At 39.8% G+C, this 23,630-nt stretch overlaps 1 protein-coding gene across 2 annotated transcripts in view; it reads left to right on the top strand.

Moving 5' to 3' along the window:
• Positions 1-23,630, top strand: part of MSH3 (mutS homolog 3) — a 191,738-nt gene that overhangs the window by 53,933 nt on the left and 114,175 nt on the right. For both annotated transcript variants that reach the window (XM_018050063.1, XM_018050062.1), the window contains exons 11-12: positions 2,750-2,834; positions 5,926-6,035. In XM_018050063.1, the coding sequence (XP_017905552.1) occupies positions 2,750-2,834; positions 5,926-6,035 (195 nt within the window). The remainder of the gene's footprint in view (positions 1-2,749; positions 2,835-5,925; positions 6,036-23,630) is intronic.

Genomic DNA, 23,630 nt, shown 5'->3' with positions numbered 1-23,630 from the left:
TTCATTTTAATTGCAAATAAATTAGAAGTGAATTTACAATAAAACTGAATTTTTGTAATATGATATAATTTCTAATTTATAAGTTAATCAAAAGTTAGACTAATAGTGAATGTATGAACTCTGAAAACTATATAGAGAATTATTTTATACTATGGGTTTCATATGTAAGATGGTGTGTATGGTAGGTTTTTTTTTCTGTTTTCATTTTCAAATAATATTAACAGTACTTAAATAGAATCTTTGTAAGGGATTGATCTTTCACATAAGGTCTGCACCTTTGCTGCCTTTGTCTGAATCAGAAAGATTGGTTTTCATTTTTTTAAAAGTTGGAATGGGAGTGATGTGGAATCCTAAACTTCTTTGGCAGTTTTTAGCAGGAATGTTTTTCTCCCATTATAAAACAGCATGCTATGTATTATTGTTGTCTGAAATATTACTGAAGTATTTTCCCATGTTACTTGGAAGATTTCTGTTGAAGTTCACACAGCGTGAATGCTAGCCAGGCCTTGTTTATAAGGTTTATTTCAAAGCATATCAAATTTGGTTTCTTCTAAAAGGATAAATAATTTAGAGTTGCTTAATCAGTGATCATTCCTGTCAAATTCCTAGGGAATGCTGGCAGACACAACCCTGAGTTCAAAAATATATATATATAATTCCTATTGAAAATAGGCAGCGCCAGAGGACATTTCCTTTGCATCTGTAAGGAGAGCCGCAGCTGCAGAGTACTTTATCACCCAAACGTGGTAAACGTGAAAGCAGAGTGGGTTCTTTCAGGTGTTTGGTGGTTATTGTGCCGTAGGAATTGCTTTAACTTAATATTCCTGGTGGCCGATCTCTTATTAAGATCAGTGCAGATGTCAGTGCTGCCGGACTGTGGGTTCCTGATGCCGGCTAAGCATCCTTCAGTGTCTGAGAATGATTAACACTTTATTGACGGGGGCATTTTTGTCAAAACTCATGCCCATGGCATTAATACATCTCTGGTCAATAATATGTTAAGGTACTCAAGTGTTCATTAATCACCCCTAGGACATAGTTTAAACCTGTCCGGAGAGGGGGAAGTAAATGACTTTATTTAAACCTATGAGACCTGGTTGGATACCAACTCAGAGGCCAGGCTAGCAGTACTTGCAACTATTTTTCACCATGAAGGAGTATGGACATCTGTCAGATGTATAGCAAATCACTGCCCAATTGTTTCTTCCTAAAAATAATGTTTTACATTTTATTATTGTCTCTGGATGTTTCACATATATTTCTGGGCTTTATGACTCAAAGGAAAACAAAGAAACCCAAACTGGCCTCCCCATCGAAAGATGACAGACCTTTGCTGAGCATCTGCTTTCTGCTAGGCTCTGTAGGTGCTGCAAAATGTGTAAGGCATAAATAACCCATGCCTCCACGGAGCTTAGATCTATTAATAAGGATCACCGTAGAACATAAATTTCCATAATGCAAGGCAGATTAACAGTTACAAGGAGAGACTGGCCGCACATATCTGCTGCCAATGTTGGAGTTGCTTCCCTCTGAAAATCTTTAACAAGTCATCTTTTGGAAGCTAGGTAAACCTGTCACAGGTGTATTACACTGCCAAAGGACAATGTTCAGTCACTACGTCGTGTTCCTAATATGCAGCAAGTTATTTCTTTTTCAGGGCTCTGGGTCTTAGCTGTGGGAGTCATCTAGAAGTCAAGGCATCTCTCAGTGAACACTGGCTCCTTGGCCATGATTCTAGGCTCTAGATTCCTAGATGAAGGCTTTCTTCCATCACTGGCTTGGGAAACTGGATTTTATTTCTATCTTATTAGGGCCATGATGAGTGGGATTGGTTTTATGATGCAAACATTCATGCTTTCCCTCCAAATAGCTTAGTGACCTGCTGTTATTTTCCTTGCTTTGAAAAATGAGCCATCAAGTCTATAAGTGCTGTGGATAGAAATGTCAAAGGACTGACTTATAAAGGCCATTAATTATTGAATTAGTAATGCATTGATTAATATATTTTTTAACATGAAAGACTAACAAGGATGCAGTTTGAATTGTGCATGTATTTAGTAATCACACTGAACTCAATACTCAAGCTTATTTGAAATTTACTGAACTTTTAATCTAGTTTGGGGTACTTAGAGGGGCATAAGCAAAATGTGAATTCTTTGAAGTTAAAGAAATAATTTTTACTTTTTCAGTTTAGACTCTACTAAAACATTAGCCACATGAATGTGTGGTCTTGATTATAGAATAAATAACATTTGCATGTATCAGAATGTTGATTAAAAGTTTTTAAAGTGTTTATCAAGATGATCTCATGCCAAAGAACAGGGAGGACATTTTAAGGCACCTTGACATATTTTTCTAGCAAACTGCATAGCTTTTCCTGAAGAGACCCCCACTTGCTTTCCCGATACTAAAAGACTATGCTTGATTCTACTACTGGAAATTAAAAAACTAAAAAGCTGTTAATACCATTACTTCCCTTCCTTGTTTTAGTATTTGGTGTGAGAACGGCTGTCCTTTCACATCAGTTTACCTAAGAGCACCAGCACTGATGGAAGACAATCTTCTAATGAATATTCTTCTGGCTTTTTTTGCTTTGATTTCCTATCAGAGGGCTAAAACTTTTGTTGTAAAATTGGAATATTTTACATGTTAATATTTTCCAGTGTTATTGGAATATTTCTAATGGGTGAATGTGTTTTTCTGTTTCTTTATGCACTTGCCTCATGGCTTTTGTTTCATTCCTTTACAGGAATTTTAAACAGTTGTCAGGTGAAATGGAATTTATGACAATTAATGGAACAACATTAAGGAACCTGGAAATCCTTCAGAATCAGGTCAGGCAAACATAAGGGCTATTTGATTCAAAATGGTTTTGAAAAGAAATTTGGGATGAAGCAGCAGTCTGTTCTTAGTAGTGCAGGTGAAACAGTATTATTTTTAGTTGGTTGGCCTGCCTCACATCTCTTGGTAATTGTACTGCTTACTTTCTTATTTGGGGATTACATTGGGAGCTTTAGAGCATGCTTTTTAATGATTGAAGCAATATGGCCATCCTGATAATTTCTGTTTTAAATATTTCTTTGGAAAGGTATCATCTTTAGAAATTAATATACAGTGGATTTTTTTTGATCTGCTTGGTTATGTTTTTCTACGTATGTTTGTTTTCTATGTAACTTTTTGTTAAAATGTCCATAGCCTTACTTAATTGTCCAGTGTATAAAACAAGTTTCTCTGATACTCCATTTAACTGTAAGGTACATAATATGTCATTTCACAAACTTTCATCATTGCTTACTTGTCCTTTATTGATGAATGTGAAGGATAATGAAGATATTAAAATTATTGCTTTCATTCATAAATTATCATGTGAAAGAGTGAGCTACTATATTGTAAAAATAATGTTATTATAACATAAAGTCACAAAAATATAAGGTAGTTCCGAGTCATTTGAGTAAGTAGTGAAAGAGCTGAACCATCTGCTGTGAATCACTGCTATTGCTGTGAATTAAAGTAAATACTGAATTCAGTCTCCTGACTCTTGGATTTGTATATTACTGTCTGATTTCTCTCATTCAGGTTTCTCCCTCTGCCAGGCTGTCCTTATGTACTGAAGTCAGCCTTCCTGTTATGCATGAGCATTTTTATCATATCATTTTGTTATTTGGAATTTGAGCATCTTTCCTGCAGGTCTTTCTCTTCACCGCTATATACATCCCCAAGACAGGAAACAGTGGTAGGAGTAGAGCCCACAGTCAGAGCCTCCAGATGCAGCCCCAGCATTCCAAGATTTCCTTACTTCTTCCACATCCTTCCTGTTCGGGTCCTATCACAGTGGCGTCAGTTCCAAAATCAAAGTCCTAAGGCAAAAATCATCCATCATCAAAATACCCTTTAAAAATCCCTTTATTAGGACTTGGGCCTTTGTAGAAGTGGAAGCTGAGAATTAACATCTTCTGCTTGTCTTTGCACTTCAGCTTTCTCCTCCTTTACCATGAATCAGTGGAAAAGGGTCATGGGGAGAGGTCTAACTAGCAGAGAGAGCAAAAGTGTAACAGGCCTCCGGTCTCCCCCACCTGTCCCTCTCCTGCCTGAATGTGCTTCTCCAGTGCTCCATGCTCTTCCTGGGACCCTTCACTGTGGTCCCAGCAGTTGGGCTATTGTCTCAGGATGGGCTGGTGCAGTCACCTATGTGGATTCCCCTCATAGGTCAGCTCTGCGTGCCCAGCTCGTCCTCAGGGAACCTTCCATGACCACTGTCGTTCCCGTGTGTGCTCTGCTTTAAACTCCTGAGGTCTGGAGAGGTTGTAGCACACCTTTTATAGTTGACTTCTGCCAGATGACATCGTGTCCTCACTAGGAGTCTTTCCTCCCACACTTGAATATAAAAGTGCCCTGAGTGAAGTGAAAGTGAAGTCGCTCAGTCGTGTTCGACTCTTTGCGACCCCATGGACTGTAACCTATCAGGCTCCTTTGTCCATGGATTTTCCAGGCAATAGCACTGGAATGGATTGCCATTTCCTTCTCCAGCGGATCTTCCCGACCCAGGGATCGAACCCAGGTCTCCCACATTGTAGACAGACGCTTTACTGTCTGAGCCACCAGGGAAGTCCTAAGTGCCCTGAGGGAGGGACCGTGTCTTAATATACCTTTGCCAGTCATTCTGCTGAGCACACGGGAGGTGTTCTATAAGTACCTGTTTGTTGATATGAAGGAAAAGGAAAAAGCAAAAAAAAAAAAAAATTCAGATGAAAATTGTAACTCTGTGTTCCAAATAAAACAAACCTATTAATAGACATTTTGTATTACAGTGAAACCTTGGTTAAAATTAAATATAATCTCTAGTTAATTGTAAATTTTTTCAATGGTTTAACTTTAAAGTAGCAAAGCATAGATAAATTTTTGCGAAGAATTTAATAAAACAGGCTAAAATCAAACCCTCCAGGGTACAGTCCTAGAGTGCAGTGCACGTTCACTTCTTTCCTTAAGAGAGAGAGTGTTGTCATGAGACTATCTGTCTTTAGAATGGCAATTCTTAGTTAGTGGGAGATACTGAATTGCCAAAGGAACATGAAATTATTTTCACTGTGCTTTCCTAAGGCAGGAAAGGATGCAGTTATATTTTTAAGGTGTTTAGGACAGATGTTTAATTTTTATTTTTTTAAAATTTTAATTTTTACTTTATTTTACTTTACAGTACTGTATTGGTTTTGCCATACATTGACATGAATCCACCATGGGTGTACATGCGTTCCCAAACATGAACCCCCCTCCCACCTCCCTCCTCATATCATCTCTCTGGGTCATTCCCATGCACCAGCCCCAAGCATCCTGTATCCTGTATCCTGCATCGGACATAGACTGGCGATTCATTTCTTACATGATAGTATAGACTTCTCAGTAATTTATTGTTAGTTAAAAACTACACATAAACTGTATCTTTCTTATGCAAAATGTCAATACTTTGTGTGTGTTTATGTGGATGTGTGTATATGTGTGTGTGTGAAGTTGCTTCAGTTGTGTCCGACTCTTTGCAACCCTGTGGATCTTAGCCCACCAGCCTCCTCTGTCCATGGGATTCTTCAGGCAAGAATACGGGAGTAGGTTGCCATACCCTCTTCTAGAGGATCTTCCTGACTCAGGGATTGAACCTGTGTCTTTTATATCTCCTACATTGGCAGGCAGGTTCTTTACCACTAGTGCCACCTGGGAAGCAGAATGTGTGTATATATGTGTGTGTATGTATATATATACGTACACACACATTCACTCATCTAATGTATGAACTCCTGTTTTGAGCATAAAAGCTAAGCATGTGTAACATTATAATTGGGATATATAGAATAATTAGGGCACATGAACAACTGGCAATTTTGGTCCAAATACAATCAATGAGTTAATAAAACATGCTTTCTGGTCTTTTTTTAGACTGATATGAAAACCAAAGGAAGTTTATTTTGGGTTTTAGATCATACTAAAACTTCATTTGGGAGACGCAAGTTAAAGAAGTGGGTGACCCAGCCGCTCCTTAAATTAAGGTAAAAGGAATTCTTTTTTGTGTTTCATCTGAAATTGTATACAATTATGAAATTAAAGGTACATCAGCCTCCTTAAAACCAAGGTCACCATGGTTTATAAGAACATAATTTTCAATTGAGGAAGATGTCACTTTGTAGCTGGTGATAGACTGTCTAATATCATGAGGATTTTTTCCTTGTTTCCAAGAATGAGTCTTTGCAGTTGAAAGACATGGGATCTACCTGGGGAGAGTGAGATAATCAGTTGGTTTGGGTCATCAGTAGCATAGGGTGTAGGGAGAGAGGGGCTGGGAAGATGGGGCACTGCCTTTTGTTGAGGGCTTTGCAGGCTGGGCTGAGGAGCTAGTAGCCAGAGGAAGTTAATCCAGTGGCTCTGCACACGGGAGTGATGGATCAGAGCTGGTGGGTGTAGGGGGATGCAGAAAGTAGTGACGGGTAGGGGACAAGTTCGCAAGTTCACGCAGAGGACCTGTGAACCTGAGCTGGAGAAGGAGCAGTAGGAATCTGAAAGAGGGCTTAGGTGTGAGATGTTTAAGAGAGTAGAATGAGTAAACTAGGAGAGCTTTCAGGAAAGGTAGGTGAGTCTAGTGCCTAAGCATAGTGGTCTCCAGGCTTGTCTGCACATTGAAGTCATCTGGGAAGCTTTGAAATACTTACACCTGTGTCCTGCCCCCACATATTGTGACTTATTAGTGTGGCCTAGGAGTTGGAATTTTTAAAAGCTCCCTAGATGATTCTGACATGCAGATAGATTTGGGAGCTCTGACCTGTGCCTCTCACTTAGTAAGAGTCCCAGGAATGTTGACTGAATGACGAATGCTGTTATCTACTGTGCTTTTGCTCTGACCCAGTATTTAATATTCAAATCATCTTCTGAGGTAGATCCTTGAGATGAGTCAAGAGATTCAGAGAGTTTCAATAACTTGCTCAGTGTTTCACAACTGGGTAGAGCCTAAAGGTAAGATCAGCATTGACTCCATTCTGAACAGCTTCCCATATGGACTGAGCAGAGAGGGGCTGGTGCTGGTGCTATATGAGTGGGCTCTGTCAGCTGAGTCAGTCTCACTAAGGCCATAGCCCATCAGTCCCGGCATACCGCGTTCTCACTTTTGCAGTAGTACAATACCTTCTCACAGGGCTGCTGTAAGGAACAGAAAAAGACAGTAATCCTAACTGCCGTTTTTGAGCTCTTTATCATATAGCAAGCACTGTGCTAGGGCCTTTAGATGCATCGTCTCTTTGAAACTGCACAACAACCTCACTCATGGCTGCATTTTATGCTGGCTTAGTAAATAGCCATCTTTGGCAAAGGATAGCAGATGTTGTCACTGTTGGTCATAGGCTTTAAAATACTGTTTTGATGATGATAATTACTAAATCACTTCAGGTTTTAGTGGGTTATTACGATTTCTTTTCTTGACCATAAAGACCTTCAGGTAGTGAAAACTGACTAGGTAGAGATGAAATTCTGAAAATGGAAGTCTCTGCTTTGGACCAGCATTTGTATGAGATAAAGATGCTTCATGGAACAAGAGCAGGCAGTCTATGGACAGCAGTGTAAGAAGCATTGCCTTCTGGCTGAGCAGCCACACTGTTCTTACTATTTTTTTTTTTTTTTTTTGATTGGTTGAAATATTCAGCAGAAACAGACTTATTAGCAGACTTTTTCCTGTAAATGAAAATTTTTGTTTCTGTTGTTAAACTTGTTTTGTATAAAGAGGATTAATTTGAGATGAATTCAGTAGACCATGTTGTATGTTCCTTGTGGGTTGATCATATTCTTTCTGGGATCCTCTCTTTCCAGAAAGGCTGAGAGAAAGCACTCCATGCATTGAGCTCCAGTGCTTTTAAGTACAAACATTAGACCATCCTAAAGCGTATATAGCTGAAAACAAGCACACAAAGCTTCTTCTTTTGCCCTTTTTATTTTAGGTCATAGTTTTGAAACTTTAAGCTGTCTAATCAATTAAAACTGACTTCAGAAGAATTCCAGTTAAATCTTAGTTGCGCTTGCAACCTATTCCAAATACCTAGAGAAAATCTTTAGCTGATTAGTCAGTTGTTCAGCTGAATAGTCATTGTTGTTTTAATGCTAACATTCGGTGCCATGGTGATCATGTCAGTTGTTTATCCAGGCTAATATTCTGTCTCTGACATTGGCAACCAAAGGTTAGTTTAGGGCTTAGTTTTCTTCTATCGTGAGATCATAGAAAAATTATTGGTGACAAGGGAATTCAGCACGATGTAAGGTGGGTTTCCCTAAGTTTTTCAAGAGCCCATTTTTTGTCAGTCATCCATGAATTCTCTTAAATCCCTCTATATTTTTATAAACATATATATTTTATATTTTTAGCCTGTTTTAATTCCCAGTGCAATCACAGTTCATAAATTCAGGACCAGGTATTTCAAGTTTCAGAGGGTTTTCACTCCCACTACTTCTTATTCTGCAAAATGACTTCTTTGGTGCAGGATTTTCTAGTGACTTTCTAGAAAGTATGAATGGCTTTGACCCTATTCTTATTGACTGATTCAAAGAATTCACTTGGGTTGTTGAGATCAGATTTTACTCTATTGAAACCACATTGGCCCGTATAAACAGGTTATGCTTCTTATGTGTGATGACTTATGCTTTTTATCAGTTCTCTAATTTAGGCAGGAAGCTTCTTCAGTGTAGGTCTCTGGTTTCTTATAAATGAATGTCATGTTGGTAAGCCATTGTTCCTAAGACCTTTTAAAATTAAATAAATTATATTGAATTCATTTTTTCAAGGTCCAGTCTTTGAATTTTTTCTGTTTCTTTTCGTTGATAAGTTGTGTCAATCTTATATATATATACCATATGTACCTTATTGGTTTTGTCCACAAATCCCAAAATGCAAATTCTGCTTATAAATACAGTAATGATTGGGCAGGTAGGAGCAGGGGAAAAAAGACTTTGAGAAATGTGGCATGAGTCTCTGAAATGATATTTTAGGCAAAAGATTAGTTTCCAAGGCGGATCTGGTCATCATAGAAGTAGTATTAAAGATTCAGTAAAAACTTACTCTGTATTTTGAAATATTAACAAAAGTAAGTTCTGAGCTTTCTCCATAAGTACTTCTTTTTCTGTTATTGTTTAGTCACTAAGTTGTGTCTGACTCTTTTGCAACCCCATAGACTGTAACCCACCAGGCTCCTCCCTCCGTGGGATTTTTTCAGGCAAGAGTACTAGAGTGGGTTGCCATTTTCTTCTTCAGGGGATCTTCTTGACCCAGTGTTCAAACCTGCATCTCCTGCTTGGCAGGTGGATTCTTTACCTCTGAGCCACCAGGGAAGCCCACCTCTTTTTTGTTCCTGCACCTTATCTGTTGTTGTTACCTGGGGTTCTCTTCCGGGGCGTCTTCTCACTTTCAGCACTACTTAGGGTCTTACCTGTGGCCGTGGCACCTCCTGTAGCTTCATGTGCTGATGGCTTTGTCACCATCCTCTCCCCCAGTTCCAGACCCACACATCCGCTAGCACGTTTCTGCCTCAGGAAACGTTCCACATGAGTTGCAAAGGAAATTGGAAATAAGACCATTTGCTTCAGTGAGAGAGTGATCTCTTGGAAATGCAGCTCTCGTGTGTGTGTGTGTGTGTGTGTGTCTCTCTGTGTGTGTGTCTCTCTGTGTGTGTGTGTGTCTGTGTGTGTGTGTGTGTGTGTGTGTGACTGCATGCATGCCCATACAGGTATGCATACACACTTATAGAACAGCAGATTATTGACCACAAAGGGTACCTGAGAAATCAGTTTCTCCACTCTCAGTGGAGGAATTATTTTGACCAGTGATGAAAATTGTCTGTCTGTAAGAAGTAGTATTATATCATCTTGCCTTTTTGTAAAATCACTTTTAATGAAAGACACTCAGATGAAAGCCTTTTTGTAAAGACTTTGTTTATCAAGAAGGCTAAGTATCTCCACCCGTCTGGTCTTGCCCTTCTCTGTTTCTGTCTGCACTACCCAAAGATGATTAAAAAAGAAATGTGTATCTGATTATGTTTTGCTTTCCACTATTTACAGTCCTCACAACACACTGAGGTGTAATTTATTTCTGGACCTTTGTACAGTCTGTTCCCTTTTTCTAAAATGGAAACTACTCATTTTTGTTTCCCTCCTAATTTCCTGGCTGCTTCTTCAAAGTTTCCTTTGCTCTCTGTTCATCTCTGTATTTTTTTTTTAAATTTTTTTTTAAAGATTTTCTCTCTTTTTTTTTTTGATATGGACCATTTCCAAAGTCTTTATTAAATTTGTTGCAATATTGTTTCTGTTTTACGTTTTGGCCCCTTTTGACTGTGAGGCATGTGGGATTCCAGCTCCCTGACCAGGGATCGAACCCGCACCCCTTGCATTGGAAGTCGAAGTCTTAACCACTGGACTGCCAGGGAAGTCCCTTTCTCTGTGTCTTTAAATGTTGGAGTTCCTGAGGCCTGAATCTTAGGAGCTCAGTTTTCTTCCTTCCCTTATCTTTCCTTCTCCTCCTCTCCAATGAACTTACCTAAACCAGTGACCCTAAATATCAAAATGTCAGTGATTCTCAAATTTATGTCTTTTGTCCTTAACCCTTCTCTATTCTCTAGGCTTATATATTCAACTTAGACTCCTAACCACATAGGTGTATCACAAGCATTTCAAACTTAACATATTTAACCCTATTCCTCCTTCTGGTTTCCCTGTTCTAGGAACCAGCTCCTCTACCTCGTGAGGTTCTTGGGCCAGAAACCTGGGAGTTACTCTGGACATTTTCCTTTTGACAACCACATCCAATCTAAGTCCTTTTGTTTTTATCTCTAAAATATATCCATAGTCTGTGTCTTGCCATCTTGACCACCGTTAGTCAGTTCAGTTCAGTCACTCAGTCGTGTCCGACTCTTCGCGACCCTGTGAATTGCAGCACGCCAGGCCTCCCTGTCCATCACCAACCCCCGGAGTTCACCCAAACTCGTGTCCATCGAGTCGCTGATGCCATCCAGCCATCTCATCCTCTTTCGCCCCCTTCTCCTCCTGCCCCCAGTCCCTCCCAGCATCAGAGTCTTTTCCAATGAGTCAACTCTTTGCATGAGGTGGCCAGAGTACTGGAGTTTCAGCTTTAGCATCATTCCTTCCAAAGAACACCCAGGCCTGATCTCCCTTAGAATGGACTGGTTGGATCTCCTTTGCATTCCAAGGGACTCTCAAGAGTCTTCTCCAACACCACAGTTCAAAAGCATCAATTCTTCAGAGCTCAGCTTTCTTTACAGTGCAACTCTCACATCCATTCATGACCACTGGAAAAACCATAGTCTTGACTAGACGGACCTTAGTTGGCAAAGTAATGTCTCTGCTTTTGAATATGCTATCTAGTTTGGTCATAACTTTTTTTCCAAGGAGTAAGCATCTTTTAATTTCATGGCTGCGGTCACCATCTGCAGTGATTTTGGAGCCCCCCAAAATAAAGTCTGACATTGTTTCCACTGTTTCCCCATCTATTTGCCATGAAGTGATGGGACCGGATGCCATGATCTTGGTTTTCTGAATGTTGAGCTTTAAGCCAACTTTTTCACTGTCCTCTTTCACTTTCATCAAGAGGCTTTTTAGTTCCTCTTCACTTTCTGCCATAAGGGTGGTGTCATCTGCATATCTGAGGTTATTGATATTTCTCCCGGCAATCTTGATTCCAGCTTGTGCTTCTTCCAGTCCAGCGTTTCTCATGATGAACTCTGCATAGAAGTTAAATAAGTAGGGTGACAATATACAGCCTTGATGTACTCCTTTTCCTGTTTGGCAGAGAGTATTTGTCTTTCTCTGTCTTACTTATTTCACAAAGCATAATACTTTCTGGGTCCATCCACATTCTTGCAAATTGCAGAATTTCATTCTTTTTTATGGTTGAGTAATATTCCATTGTGTATACATCACATATTCTTTATCTGTTCATCTGTTAGTAGACACTTAGGTTACTTCCATACATTGGTTTTTCTAAATAATGATCATGTGATCGTTGGGGTACATGTATCTTTTCAGATTAGTGTTTTTGTTTTCTTTAAATTTATATCCAGCAGGAGAATTACTGGGTCATATGGTATTCTATTATTAGTTTTTTGAGAAGCCTCCATACTGTTTCCATATCGGCTGCAACAGTTTACAGTCTCACCAATAGTGTATTGTCGTTCAGTCACTCAGTCCTGTCTGACTCTTTGTGATTCCCATGGACTGCAGCTTGCCAGGCTTCCCTGTCCTTCACTGTTTCCCGGAGTTTGCTGAAATTCATGTGCATTGAGTTTGTGATGCCATCCAACCATTTCATCCTCTGTTGTCCCCTTCTTCTCCTGCCTTCAATCTTTCCCAACCCCAGGGTCTTTTCCAGTGAGTCAGCTCTTTCCCTCTGGTGACCATAGTATTGGAGCTTTAGCATCAGTCCTTCCAATGAATATTTAGAGTTGATTTCCTTTAGGTTTGACTGATTTTATTTCCTTACTGTCCGAGGGACTCTGAAGGGTCTTCTCCAGTACCACAGTTCGAAAGCATCAATTCTTCAGCACTTAGCCTTCTTTATGGTCCAGCTCTCACATCCCTACATAACTCCTGGGAAAACCATAGTTTTGACTATATGGACCTTTGTCAGCAAAATGATGTATCTGCTTTTTTAAAATGCTGTCTAGGTGTCATGAGTTTTCTTCTAAGGAGCAAGCGTCTTTTAATTTCATGGCTGCAGTCACAGTCCTCAGGGATTTTGGAGTCCAAGAAAATAAAGTCGGTCACTTTCCATTTTTCCCCCTATCTATTTGCAATGAAGTGATGGGATCGGATGCTATGATACTCAGTTTTTGAATGTTGAGTTTCAGTCTTTTTCACTCTCCTCTTTCACCTTTATCAAGAGGCTCTTTAGTTTCCCCTTTGCTTTCTGCCAATCGGGTAGAGTCATCTGCATGTCTGAGGTCACTGATATTTCTCTCAGCAGTCTTGATTCCCTCTTGAGCTTCATCCAGGGTGGCATTTCACATGATGCACTAGGGTTCCGTTTTCTCCTCTCCAACATTTATTTGTTGACTTTTTGATGATAGTCATTTTGACTGTTGTGAGGTTATAATTTTAATATGGTTTGATTCACAGTTTTTGATAATTAGCGATGTTGAGTATCTTTTCATATGCCTGTTGGCTATCTGTGTATCTCCTTTGGGAAAATGTCTATTCAGATCTTCTACTCATTTTAAAAATTGTTTTATATTGAATTATATGAGCTATTTATGTATTTTGGATATTAACTCCTTATTGATCATGTCAGTTGCAAATAACCTCCCAATCAGTAAGTTGTATTTTTGTTTTATTGACAGTTTCCTTGACTGTGCAAAAGCTTTCAAGTTTAATCAGACCTCATTTGTTTAGTTTTGCTTGTTTTTCTTTTGTCTTGGGCTGCTGCTAAGTCGCTTTAGTCATGTCCGATCCCATAGATGGCAGCCCAACAGGCTCCCCTGTCCCTGGGATTCTCCAGGCAAGAATATTGGAGTGGGTTGCCATTTTCTCTTGGGAGACAGATTCAAAAACATATTGCTATGAGTTATGTTGAAGAATGGTCTGGCTATGTTTTCTTCTAGGAATTTTATGGTTTCAGGTCTTACATTTAGATCTTTGAATCCATTTTGAGTTTCTTTTTTCTATGGTTCAAGGGTGTGTTCTGATTTTATTGATTTACGTGTCACATCTAGTTTTTCCAGCATCACTTATTGAGGAGACTGTCTTTTCTTGCCTCCTTTGTCATAGATTAATTGACCATAAGTGCATGGGTTTATTTCTGGACTGTCTACTCTGTTCCATTGATCTATACATCTGTTTCTGTACTAGTACCATACTGTTTTGATTACTGTAGCTTTGTAGTATTATTATTAAGTGGATATTTATTATTCATTGAAGGAATAATTAAAAGAGTAACTCATTCAAGATCTAATTCAGATCCTGCCTCTGAGAAGTCCTTCTCCCTCAATCCCCACTTCATCCTTGTAGAAAGGTGTCTTCCCTCAATTTTGTTCTGCTTCTTACTCCTCCACCCCTGACACACACACAGAATGCATAATGGGGCTGATAGTGCTTTTAATGTAATAGGTGATCAAGAAATTATGAACAAATGAATCCATTTAAAAATCTTAGGCTTCTAAGTAGGCTTTGAAAATAAAAGCACATCTGTGTAAGGGAAGTTTATTTTTCTCGGAAAAACTCCTTGATTTAAAAGACCCTTAGAAGCAATTGTTTCTTTTCATATGATTCCTTGTTTTAGCGCCCCAGAATTAGTTCTGAGTAATTATTTCTTCCCATCTAGTGGAATAGTTGCTTGGTCTGATGTGAAAAGGTGATATTTAACCATGGAAGAAATGGTGTTGCAACATCTTGCGTTCTTGTCAAACCCCTCTTAGGATTAGAAGTTACTCAGAGAAAGTCATATGACTTAGTAAGGAATCTAGGCTTGGTGATAAGAATCAGGCATAGCTAGTTTTAAGTATCATGTAAAAAAAATCTAGCTTATAACTCTAAACTCATCTGAGTCAGAATTTATTTGCTTACAAATATTTAGGGTCATTATGATTTTCGTGTATGGCTTCTTAAAGTCCATATAAGTAGAATCTGAAGTACATAATGGGTCTGTTAGTTTATTATGGGTGCTGAAACGAAGTACCAGAAACTAGGTGGCTTAAACAGCATGAATTTGTCTCACAGTTCTGGAGGCTAGAAGTCCAAGATCAAAGTGTCTGTGCGTCTATGAAGGAGAATCTATTCAGTGTCTCTCTCCTAACTTCTGGTGGTTTGTTATCAATCTTTAGTGTGTTACTTGGCTTATAGATGTGTCTTTTTTTTTTTTTTTAAGGGATAATGCCTTTTGTTTTTTTCCTGTGTGTGTTTTAAATTTTATTTATTTATTTTTGGCTGTGCGGAGTCTTCATTGCTCTACACAGGCTTTCTCTAGCTGTGGTGAGTTGGGGCTACTTTCTAGCTGTGGTGCACACACTTCTCATTGCTGTGGCTTCTCTTTTGCAGAGCATGGGCTGTAGGGCACGCAGGCTTCAGCAGTTGCAGTTCACAGGCTCTAGAGCATGTACTCAGTCGTGGTGGTGCATGGGCTTGGTTGCTCCACAGCATCTGGAATCTTCCCAGACCAGGGATGGAACCCATGTCCCCTGCATTAGCGGGCGTTTTCTTACCCATTGCACCACCAGGGAAGTCCAGTGTGTCATACTTATCTCTGCCTTCATGTTCGTGTGGTATTTTCCTTGTGTGCTTCTCTCTTCATATGGCATTCTTTCAGCAAGAATATAGTCATATCGGATTAGGACTGTTCCATTATGACCTCATCTTAACCACTTGCATCTACAATAACCTTACTTCCAAGTCAGGTCACATTTTGAGGCACTGGGGGCTAGGTCTTCAACACATATTTTTGGAGGGGATACAGTTTCATCCACAACAGATAGGCTCAGTTATTTCATATTTTTCCTTCTCTTGGCACAGACAGATCAAGTGTTCTCCTCTCTTGAATGGAAACAAGTGTTTTGATTATCATTTAAATGTGTCATACATTTTTATTCAACATCTGAAGTGAGATGGTAGAGAACACTGAATTTGTAAATTGCAAACATTCTGTAATTTTATGCCTGTAGTACAGGACTCTGAAAAATCTTTCATCTTCCTTACCTTTGAAAAACATTCTGGATTGTGTCTGTCCAGGTGTAGGTATTTACGCAAAATGTTTAGATTGATTTTAGAGATGAAAAGGAAACTTTATATTTTTTAAAAAAGAAAGGAAAATATTTTGCTAGGAAGGAGAAGATGTCCAGATCTAAGAGTTGAGGAAAGAAGAGTAGCCAAGGTGGGAGGAGGGAAGTGCTTAGGCTTGAGAGCTGAGTTCTGGTCTGTTCCTCTCTGTTCCAGTGTCTATGTGGGGGAAGTAGGAGATGAAAACTCAAAAGGATCAAATGCATAGAAAGAAGATGGCAGGGGTTACTGCTTCTGTTTTATAGATGAGGAAAAGTGACATTCAGGTTCATTATCCAAGATCATCCAGCAAAGCACGTAGGCGCATATCTGAAAGCACAGTTTTGGAGTAAATGAGACACTAGAGCTTGAGTCCAGATTTGCTCACTCATTTCTGTCACGTGGGACAAGTTATGAACTTTTGAATACTTAAGTTTCTTCACTTGTAAAATGGGAATTGCACCACCTACCCTGTAGTGATGTTGTGGGGACCAAATGAGATGGTCTGCATAAAGGGTTAGTGTGGTTCCTGGCATCAGTTACACAGTCAAGAAGGTGGCTGTGGACTTTATAATACCCCCAAATTGGAAGCAACCTGGCTATTAGGAGGGGAATGCTAAAATAGTTACCTGGTCATACATTAGAATACGGTATATCAGTTAAAATGAATGACTCAAGTCTACATCTTTCAACTTTCTCATAAAAGTAATGTTTATGACATAAGACACGATAACCCATTTATCTAAATTTTGTTAACACACAGTAATACTGTGTCTTGTTTCGGGTTTCAGACATAAGCGGCAGAAATATAAGAACAGTAAGTAGAAAGAATGTTTAATAACATCAGGAAAATGGTTACTTCTGGGAGAGAGGAAAGGGAAAGAAAAATGGGTGGGGGAGTGTTTTCTGTGTGTTTTATTTTTAGAAAGTAATAATATAGAGAAAGTATACATACACACATATACATATATATTTGTTAAATGGTACTGCTTCCACCCTTCACCACCATCCTGATCAGGTGACAGTGAGATGCAAACTCAAGCCCATCTGTCTGGAAAGCCCATGTTAGACTCCAGAGCATTTATTTTTCACCTCATCTTGTTTTAGAAAGATGGGAAGTCAGTCTTGACTGGTGAGATGACCTGGCTGGGGGCTTCCAGTGGTGAAAGGAAGGAGGCTCTGTGCCCATGTTGTCAGTTGTCCAGTATATGTCCCCATCAGCTCTCCGGAATCTGGCACTTCATGTGCTGTGTCTTTTGCCTGTAGCTATAGTCAGGATTTTGGAGAATGTGCAAGGGCTACTGGTGAGTAAGTGGAGTCTCTGTGTGAGTCTTTCTCGGAATCATACAACCATAAGCTGTTGAGCATTGTCATTGTATGTGGTCAGGCTTGGATCACAACTTTTCTCTTATATAATGCTTTAAGTTGACCCAGTCCTGGGGATTTAGGAAGCTCAGCTTTCTGTTCTGATCGACCAAGTGCCCATTAACACTTGGTAGTATAAGACAGGTTTTTAAAATTTTGTATGGTTTAAAATTTTGTATGGTTTAATGACAAGACAGCGTTCCTATTCTCAAGGAGCTTCTAATCTAATTTGACCAAGGTATAATCTAGTGAGGAGGAGCTGAAAGTGAAGGAAACTTTAACACCTAAAATAAAATGCTTGTTCTTCACTGTCTAGCTCAATAATGCAGTTGGAACAAATGAAGAATGCTTTTATAATTCAATTCAATTTTTAGAAAGCTGCTTAAGAGAATTAAGCATGCTAAGTTTATTCTTAGACTTTAAATCACATAAATATTTAAGAAAATTGAAGCTTGTTGGTATTAGGAAGTAGGTCCGGGACTAGATTTCTGTGTAATTTTCTAGAGCACTAAGTGTATTTTACTGATGTTAATTCTCTTGAATAATTTTTAAAATTTATTTATTTTTAATGGAGGATAATTGCTTTACGATATTGTGTTGGCTTCTGCCATACATTAACATGAATCATCCATAGATATACATGTCCCCTCCCTCTTGAACCTTCTCTTGAGTGATTAAATGACTTTTATTTTGGTAAACCCTTATGTTTGGGGTATTAGCGTTTGTATCTCTAATTCATATGCATACGTGCATGCTAAGTCGCTTCAGTCGTGTCTGACTCTTTGTGACCACATAGACTGTAGCCCGTCAGGCCCCGCTGTCCATGGGATTCTCCAGGCAAGAATGCTGAAGTGGGTTGTCATTTCCTGCTCCGGGGGTTCTTCCCCACCCAGGGATCGAACCTGTGTCTCTTAGGTCTCCTGCACTGGCAGGCAGGTTCTTTACCGCTAGTGCCACATAGCCCTAGTCTAAGTGACAAAGTAATAGAATATTATACGTTTGCTCCACTTAACATTTCATTTATTTTAGCAAGACTAAGTGCCATTTTTAACTCTGGAACTTCCTGAAATTAACTGCACGAAAACGCCCTATTTATTCTTTGTGGTTTCCCATGATCCATGAGTCTGCTTACAAACATTCACCTGTGGTGACTCTAATCTTACTCAGTCCAGTGAGACACAGTACTGCTCACAAATGGGATGGAAGAGTGGTGGGTGAAGCCTGCCTGGGGGCTGTGATTGATGGGTGTTGATCCCCTGCTTCTTCGCCTTTACTGTATGGATATGAGTGAAAGTGGAGAGGGGTTCTGCTGCCACCAAGAAAGAAGTGACCCTAAAAGCCTCTTACCCAAATGTCTGACCTGTTGTTGCATATGGTTTAACCAGCATCTTTTGGGATGCTTCTGTGCAGGAACCCTGAGCTGGTCTCTGCTTTGTTCTGCAGTTGCCAAGTTTCTAAGAATATGTAACAGGCCAACCTTACACCCAGGTTCATTATTCTGATTCATCTTATCCCTGTGGTCTGGCAGTCTCCAAGTTGTGAAATTTATTTATAATTGTCCCATTGTGCCTTATGGTTCCTAGTAAAAGCAAATATAGATCCTCCCAGAAGGTGTACACTCTGATCTAGGCCTCCTAGGAATTTCAAAGAGAAAACTCTGCCATAAGTTCATAAACCATAATTACAAAAGATGTGAGGAAACAAGTACCCATGAGTGTGAGTTAGTGGAAGTTATAAACACTAGACATAGAATCCCAAGACCTTCAGATAGTGACATTAGAAAGGAGAATATTGAACCACCAAATTAAAAGAAACACAAAAGGGAATCAAAACAGCACAAAAATACCATCAGAAGAAATCAGGTTGATTTTAAAAAACAACTCCATGTAGCTTTTATTAATCTAATCAGTGGGTAGGATTGAGGCCTGCGCAGGTCCCAGCCTGTCCATGGTTTGGGATTGCTACCTGCCTCATAAAGCAAAGGAAAGGGTTTTTCTTCTGGGAGGACAAAAGTCGTCTCCTCCTCTGAAAAAACCTTTTACATAGTTGGTTTTGGCATTTTCCAGGAATAAAGGGGCAGGGATTGAAGCCTCATGAGTCTGGGTTTTCAGTTGAGGTATTACTGGAGAGTAGGTTCTCGTCAAGTTGCAGAAAGAATTCAGAGACAAGACAGAGAGGTCAGGAAAGCAAAGTGAGGATTTATTAAGTGGAGAGTGGGCAGTCTCAGGTGAGTAGCTGCACTGAGTTTGTTTGGCAATGTGGTTATATGAGGTATAGAAATGAAGGAGCAAAATATTCATTGGGGAGGGAGGGGTTTGGAGTTGTATACTCTGATTTTCATCCCAGCTCCACCTTCCTGAAGTGAGGGGGGATTTTTGTCCTTATTTGTTGGACACGACTGAGCGACTTCCCTTTCACTTTTCACTTTCATGCATTGGAGAAGGAAATGGCAACCCACTCCAGTGTTTTGCCTGGAGAATCCCAGGGATGGGGGAGCCTGGTGGGCTGCCATCTATGGGGTCGCACAGAGTCGGACACGACTAAAGCGACTTAGCAGCTGCAGTCTTGATTGGAAGTATCATGGTATCAGTGCATGATGGGAACTTCTTATCTTCAAGGCTAATTTTACTGTAATAAGAACATGATGAACAAAAGATTACATTCAGATGCCAGAGATTCCCTCCTTTTCCCACCTTTCTTTGTCGGCCTCCAGGACACTTATCAACCCAAAATGTGTGGTTTCATGTCAGTCCAGAGGTTCCTTCTTTTCTTTGTATGCCCAAGGACTCCCATTGTTGATAAGATGTATGGTCTCCTGCAATTTGGCCTGCACCCCCGTTTCTCTGTTCATCTTTAGCTACCTGCCTGCTCAAACAGAGAAAGAGAGAGAAGGTCCAGAGTGGAGTGTCATTATCTCCAGAACTCATCACTGTTAACTCAGCCTGAGCTTCATGAGTCATGGAAGTGGATTCCTTACCAAAGTAATAGTTTCCAAAAAAAAGAAAAGAAACAACTGGTGGGTTAGAGCAGAGTAGGTGAAATAACTGAAATCCAAGATATTATCTAAAGAAATTACCCAGAGTGTAGCACAGAGAGACAGTGTGAGCAAAGTAAAAGAGACTAAAAGACAAATTAAGAATTAGGTGGTCTAACATAATCCTCATCAAATTTCCAGTAGAAGGAAAAGAGAGTGTTCAAAGAAATGAAAGATGAGAGTTTCTCACATTTCATGAAAGATGCGAATCTTTAGGTAGAGAAAGCACAACTGAATCCAAAGTGCAATTGAAAACAAACAAGAAATCCACAATTTCCTAAACTGCAGTGAAACTCTGTATGATTCTAAATGAGAGATAAAAATCCTATAGAGGTCAAGGGAGCAAAGAAAGATCACCTGTAAAGCAATGGAAATTAAATAACTGATTTAAGTTCTAATTTCCCTACCTGTTCTGTTCTTCATCTGCTTTCTTTTGACAATGTCTTTTGAATTTTTTGTGTATTTTTTAATCATTCAGGCCCATACCCCACAAAGCTTAGGAGTTTTTTTTTTTAATTCATGTTTTTTTTTTCTTTATTTAAACATTTTAATTGGAGGCTAATTACTTTACAGTATTGTGGTAGTTTTTGCCATACATTCACATGAATAAGCCGTGGGTGTACATGTGTTCCCCATTCTGACCCTCCCTCTAACCTGCCTCCCCATCCCATCTCTCAGGGTCATCCCAGTGCACCAGCCCAGAGCACCTTGCCTCATGCATCAAACTTGGGACTGGTGATCTATTTCACAGATGATAATAGTTCAGTTCAGTTCAGTCGCACAGTCATGTCCAATTAATTGCAATCCCATGAACCGCAGCACGCCAGGCTTCCCTGTCCATCATCAACTCCTGGAGTCCACCCAAACCCATGTCCATCGAGTCAGTGATGCCATCCAACCATCTTATCCTCTGCCGTCCCCTTCTCCTCCTGTCCCCAACCCCTCCCAGCATCAGGGTCTTTTCAAATGAGTCAGCTCTTCTCATCAGGTGGCCAAAGTATTGGAGTTTCAGCTTCAACATCAGTCCCTCCAATGAACACCCAGGACTGATCTCCCTTAGGATGGACTGGTTGGAACTCCTTGCAGTCCAAGGGACTCTCAAGAGTCTTCTCCAACACTACAGTTCAAAAGCATCAATTCTTCAGAGCTCAGCTTTCTTCATAGTCCAACTCTCACATCCATAAGTGACCACTGGAAAAACCATAGCCTTGGCTAGACAGACCTTTGTTGGCAAAGTAATGTCTCTGGTTTTGAATATGCTGTCTAGGTTGGTCATAACTTTCCTTCCAAGGAGTGTCTTTTAATTCCATGGCTGCAGTCACCATCTGCAGTGATTTTAGAGCCTAGAAAAATAAAGTCAGCCACTGTTTCCACTGTTTCCCCATCTATTTGCCATGAAGTGATGGGACCAGATGCCATGATCTTCATTTCCTGAATGTTGAGCTTTAAGCCAACATTTTCACTGTCCTCTTTCACTTTCATCAAGAGGCTCTTTAGTTCTTCTTCACTTTCTTCCATAAGGGTGGTGTCATCTGCATTTCTGAGGTTATTGGCATTTCTCCCGGCAATCTTGATTCCAGCTTGTGCTTCTTCCAGCCCAGCGTTTCTCATGATGTATTCTGCACAGAAGTTAAATAAGAAAAGTGACAATATACAGCCTTGATGTACTCCTTTTCCCATTTGGAAGCAGTCTGTTGTTCCATGTCCAGTTCTAACTGTTGCTTCCTGACCTGCATACAGGTTTCTCAAGAGGCAATTCAGGTGGTCTGGTATTCCCATCTCTGTCAGAATTTTCTGCAGTTAATTGTGATCCACACAGTCAAAGGCTTTGGCATAGTCAATAAGGCAGAAATAGATGTTTTTCTGGAACTCTCTTGCTTTTTCCATGATCCAATGGATGTTGGCAATTTGATCTCTGGTTCCTCTGCCTTTTCTAAAACCAGCTTGAACATCTGGAAATTCACGGTTCATGTATTGCTGAAGCCTGGCTTGGAAAATTTTAAGCATTACTTTATAGCATGTGAGATGAGTGCAATTGTGTGGTAGTTTGATTATTCTTTGGCATTGCCAGTCTTTGGGGTTGGAATGAAAACTGACCTTTTCCAGTCTTGTGGCCACTGCTGCGTTTTCCAAATTTGCTGGCATATTGAGTGTAGCACTTTCACAGCATCATCTTTTAGGATTTGAAATAGCTTGACTGGAATTCCATCACCTCCACTAGCTTTGTTCATAGTGATGCTTCCTAAGGCCCACTTGACTTCACATTCCAGGATGTCTGGCTCTAGGTGTGTGATCACACCATCGTGATTATCTGGGATGGGAAGATCTTTTTTGTACAGTTCTGTGTATTCTTGCCACCTCTTTTTAATATCTTCTGCTTGTCTTAAGTCCCTACCATTTCTGTCCTTTATTGAGCCCATCTTTGCATGGAATGTTCCCTTGGTTTCTCTAATTTTCTTGACGAGATCTCTGCTGCTGCTGCTGCTGCTTCTATTGTTTTCCTCTATTTCTTTGCGTAGATCGCTGAGGAAGGCTTTCTTATCTCTCCTTGCTATTCTTTGGAACTCTGCATTCAAATGGGTATATCTTTCCTTTTCTCCTTTGCTTTTCGCTTCTCTTCTTTTCACAGCTATTTGTAAGGCCTCCTCAGACAGCCATTTTGCTTTTTTTCATTTCTTTTTCTTGAGGACTCCCCAGGTCGATAGGTGCCCAATATGCTACTGGATATCAGTGGAGAAATAACTCCAGAAAGAATGAAGGGATGGAGCCAAAGCAAAAACAACACTCAGTTGTGAATGGGACTGGTGATGGAAGCAGGGTTTGATGCTCTAAAGAGCAATATTGCATAGGAACCTGGAATGTTAGTTCCATGAATGAAGGGAAATTGAAACTGGTCAAGCAGGAGATGACAAGAGTGAACATCGACATTCTAGGAATCAATGAACTAAGATGGAAAGGTTGAATTTAACTCAGATGACCATTATATCTACTACTGTGGTCAGGAATCCCTTAGAAGAAATGGAGTAGCCATCATAGTCAACAAGAGAGTCCGAAATGCAGTACTTGGATGCAATCTCAAAAACGACAGAGTAATAAACTCAAAATGGATTAAAGATCTAAACGTAAGACCAGAAACTATAAAACTCCTAGAGGAGAACATAGGCAAAACACTCTCCGACAGAAGTCACAGCAGGATCCTCTATGACCCACCTCCCAGAATATTGGAAATAAAAGCAAAAATAAACAAATGGGACCTAATTAAAATTAAAAGCTTCTGCACAACAAAGGAAACTATAAGCAAGGTGAAAAGACACCCTTCAGAATGGGAGAAAATAATAGCAAATGAAGCAACTGACAAAGAACTAATCTCAAAAATATACAAGCAACTCCTTCAGCTCAATTCCAGAAAAATAAACGACCCAATCAAAAAATGGGCCAAAGAACTAAACAGACATTTCTC

This window comes from Capra hircus, chromosome 7, assembly GCF_001704415.2.
Source record: "Capra hircus breed San Clemente chromosome 7, ASM170441v1, whole genome shotgun sequence".
NCBI classification, from domain to species: Eukaryota; Metazoa; Chordata; class Mammalia; order Artiodactyla; family Bovidae; genus Capra; species Capra hircus.
This window is presented reverse-complemented; position numbering and strand designations above follow the sequence as displayed.